This window comes from Myotis brandtii, unplaced genomic scaffold (assembly GCF_000412655.1).
Source record: "Myotis brandtii unplaced genomic scaffold, ASM41265v1 scaffold97, whole genome shotgun sequence".
In the NCBI taxonomy this organism is placed as follows: Eukaryota; Metazoa; Chordata; class Mammalia; order Chiroptera; family Vespertilionidae; genus Myotis; species Myotis brandtii.
The window spans coordinates 658,218-662,000 of NW_005372020.1; the positions used below are offsets into that span (position 1 = coordinate 658,218).

Here is a 3,783-nt window from a genome sequence, read left to right on the forward strand (position 1 = left end):
CACGTGACCTGGGGCTTGGAATGAGGCTCCTGCAGGCCCCCTGCACCGCGTCCTGTGTCCCCGGAGGAAAAGACGCTGGTCCGATTGTTCTGGAACATCTCGCCGTGCGGTTGTGGGGTGGGCACAGTGCTCTCTGGCTTCAGCGGCTCCATGTGGACGCTTGGGGGCAGCTCCCCCCCCACCCCTCAGCCAGTGGGGCAGCGGGCGGGCGGGCAGGCGGTGGGCCCTGCCTTGCCCGCCTTGGGGCTCGTGCGGATGGAATCGGGGTGCACTCTCTGTCTTTCCTCTTTCCGGGACCCTTCTGCCCAGTGTCTCATCCGCGAGGCCCATCCTGTGGTCCTGGGAGGGTAGCGCCTTCTTCCTGGCTGTATAGTGCTCCACTGGGGACACACCCCGCGTTCCTCGCCTCTTATGCTCAGGGGCATCTGGTTTCTGGGGTTTTAAAACGTGACTTTTTGGGGCGGCAGGACGTGCCTGTGCGTGTCTCGGGGCGCGTGGTCCTGCCTCCCCGTGGCATTTTATCTGGAGATAAGACACCCACAACCTCCCTTCCCGGAGACAAGCTCTTGGACCCAGGGCCTCAGGCTCCACATACCGCCCCCCCCATCACAATCAAAGGTGATCCAGGCAATTAGATAAGGCCAGACGCCCTAAAGCTATAAATTAATTAGCACTTGCAACCTGGGCAGTCCTCGCGGGCTGTTTGGTAATAAAATAGAAGGAAGCGCAGGCCTGGGTGCTGGCACAAGGCCAGGTGGGCTGTCTGTCCGCAGCCGGGACGGGAGCCAGGCGAGAGCCGGTGCAGGTGATGGCAACCTGGCCCCACCCACTGCGCTCCCCCAGCCCTGGAGGCGTGGCCACGGGGTCTGGTGGAGATGCGCCACCTTCAAGGGCCAGGCTGGGGGACCGCCTCCCTCGCCGACAGCCCCCGCGTTGCGCCCCCTGTGAGAAGGGGGTCCTTCCGCGGTGCAGATGGGAAGACGGGAGTTGGGTCGCCCTCGGGTGCTCGAGGTGACGTCACAGGTGCCGGGAGGTGGCTTTGGAGACCAGGGACCCACACGGGGAAGGAGGGTCTGTTGCCCGTGCTCTGTCTGTCTGTCTGTCTGTCTCACCGTCTCCAGGAGAGAGTGTCTGTTGGTGCTTCGAGGCTCGAGCAGCTTTCCAACGCGCATCTTCTCTCTCTTGTTAATCTTCACCCAGGGAAATTTTTCCCATCGATTTTCAGAGAGAGTGGAAGGGAGGGGGAGAGGCAGAGAGAGAGAGAGACATCGATGTGAGAGACGCGTCGATAGATCGCCTCCCGCCTGCCCTCCAACCAGGGCTGGGCATTGGACCTGCCACCCAGCACCCGCTGGTGAGCTGGCTGGCCTCTAACCACTGAACAACACCAGCCTGGGCCTCCTCAGGCTGAGGTTTGAGAAGCCAGCTCCATCTTTTCCGCGGGCACTCCCTGTCCGGCGGCACCGCCGTTGTCCTGACCTTGTCCTGACCTTGTCCTGACCTTGGGCAGATGTGCCAGGGTTGCCTCGCGGGTCGGCTGGCGGAGACGTCTGACCTCACATTTCTGGGTGGGAATTTCCCGCTCAGGAGCCGGGTCAGGCCCCGCTCACACCCGCTGGCGTCCCTCCCGCAGACCGGCCGCAGGGCGAGAGCAAAGGTGTGTCTCTTCCCTCCCGTGGGCAGCGGGAGACCTGGCCTCGGGCGTGCACACCGGAGCCCCTGTGATCCTGGCGGCTTGGCGATGCGCCCCCCAAGGTCCAATCTGGCTTCGATTCACCTTCGATTCACCTTCGATTCACCTTCGTAGCCTCAGCTCCCACAGCCCCCTCCACAGCGTCTGCTCCCCGTGCGCCTCCCACCTCCTGCATCTGCCCCTGCCCCCCTTCCTCCTGGAATGCCGCCGCCCTCCACCCTCCGTCCTCCGCCTGGCACCTCCTCGTCCTTCCTCAGAAGGTGCCCGCGCCCCCGCCCCTGGCACAGAGCTCGCCCCCTGCTGGCTTCCAGACCGAATGGAGGGGTCCTCTCTGTCTAGTCATTGTCGTTTGCATCGTGTCATCGGCACAGCACGCTCGGCAGGGGTGGCTGCGTGTCCTCGTCCCGCATGCCCGTGTCTGGCTCCGGGACTGGCGTGAGCCTCTGGACGTGCCAGCGCCTCTGCCCGTCTGACGCCCCCCTCTGCCTTCCAGACGCGCCCCTGTTCCTCTCCCACCCGCACTTCTACAACGCCGACCCCGCCCTGGCCGAGGCCGTGCTGGGCCTGCACCCCAGCGAGAAGGAGCACTCCCTCTTCCTGGACATCCACCCGGTGAGCGGCCGCTGCCCGAGGGGGGCTTCTGGGGGGATTCCTGGTTGGTGCCCAGCCGGCCCAGCCCTCCCCCAGGCACCCGGGGAGGGGGAGGGGGACGGGGAGGGGAAGCCCGGCTCTCTGGCTTCCGCAGCTTCTGGGAGATCAAACCGTCAAAGGTCCCTCCTTTGCTCCGACTCCATAGTTCAAGAGCGTGGTTATCTCTGTGCGAGGGAGGGATGTCTGTAAAGGGATCATAAGACAGTAAATTAATTAGGACTTATCAGCCTGCCAATTACCAGAGGCTGCCGACCTACCAGAAAGTTCTCCAGGTGCCAGCCAGGCCCGGGATGCCTTGCAGATAATGCCCTGGCTTCTCACGGGGCCCTCACTCCTGTGGGTGGGTCTCCCTCCCGCCCCCGCCCCCACCCTGAGGACCAGGCAGTTCAGCCAGGGGCCAGCCTCTCCAGTGTCTCCTCCAGGTCGGCGTGGAGGCCGGGAGAGGGAGAGGCCCTCGTTCCGGGTGCTGTGGGCGCCGCGGGAGAGGAGCGTTAGCCGGGGGGTGGGGAAGTTCTTTGCCGAGGGCCATGGGGGCATTTATAACATCCTTCGAGGGCCACACGTGATGACCAGCTTAAACACCAGCCGCTGTGTCTGCTCACACATGTTCTTTTGTTGTGGCGAGTCCTCACCTGAGCATTTTTTCCCGTCGATTGTTAGAGAGAGTGGAAGGGACGCAGGGAGGAGAGAGAGAGAGAAACATCGATGTGAGAGAGACACATCGATGGGTTGCCTCCTGCAAGCACCCTGACAGGGGCCAGGGAATTAGCGGGCAGCCCAGGCATGCGCCTTTGACCAGGAATCGAACCCACAACCGTTCGGTGCACGAGCCAACGCTCTACCCCAGAGACACCCCGGCCAGTGCTGGTCAAACACTTTTTAAATATATGTTTTTATTGATTTCAGAGAGGAAGGGAGAGGGAGAGAGAGAGGAACATCCATGAGGAGAGGGAATCATGGATTCACTGCCACACTGGGGACCGAGCCCACAACCTGGGCCTGTGCCCTGACCGGGAATCGAACCCTGACCTCCTGGTTCATCGGCCGATGCTCAACCACTGAGCCACACCGGCCGGTCAAACATTTCATTAACTCACCCCTAATGCCTTGGCAGGGCCTTATACAGCCCGCGGGCCGGACGTTCCCCACCGCCGCTGCTCTGTGGGTGGAGGAGGGCCAGGGAGCTGGGACAGGCCAGTCCGGAGCGGGACAGGGAGTGGGGTTCGGCAGGTGTCCCAGGCGCCCGGGGCCAGGCCCTCACTGTGCGTGTTGCCGCAGGTCACGGGGATCCCCATGAACTGCTCGGTGAAGCTGCAGCTCAGCTTGTATATCAAGGCCGTGCAAGGCATCGGGTGAGTGGGACGGGGTCTGCGGGAGGGGCGGCCCCCGGGTGTGGCCTCTGGTCCGGGCCATCGGGCCATCGTTCCCCTAACGGGAGT

General features: G+C 63.6%; 1 protein-coding gene across 1 annotated transcript in view; it reads left to right on the plus strand.

Annotated features, from left to right (window-relative positions):
• Window positions 1-3,783, plus strand: part of SCARB1 (scavenger receptor class B, member 1) — a 25,287-nt gene that overhangs the window by 11,542 nt on the left and 9,962 nt on the right. The window contains exons 7-8 of the mRNA XM_014533345.1: window positions 2,187-2,305; window positions 3,623-3,696. Of these exons, the coding sequence (XP_014388831.1) occupies window positions 2,187-2,305; window positions 3,623-3,696 (193 nt within the window). The remainder of the gene's footprint in view (window positions 1-2,186; window positions 2,306-3,622; window positions 3,697-3,783) is intronic.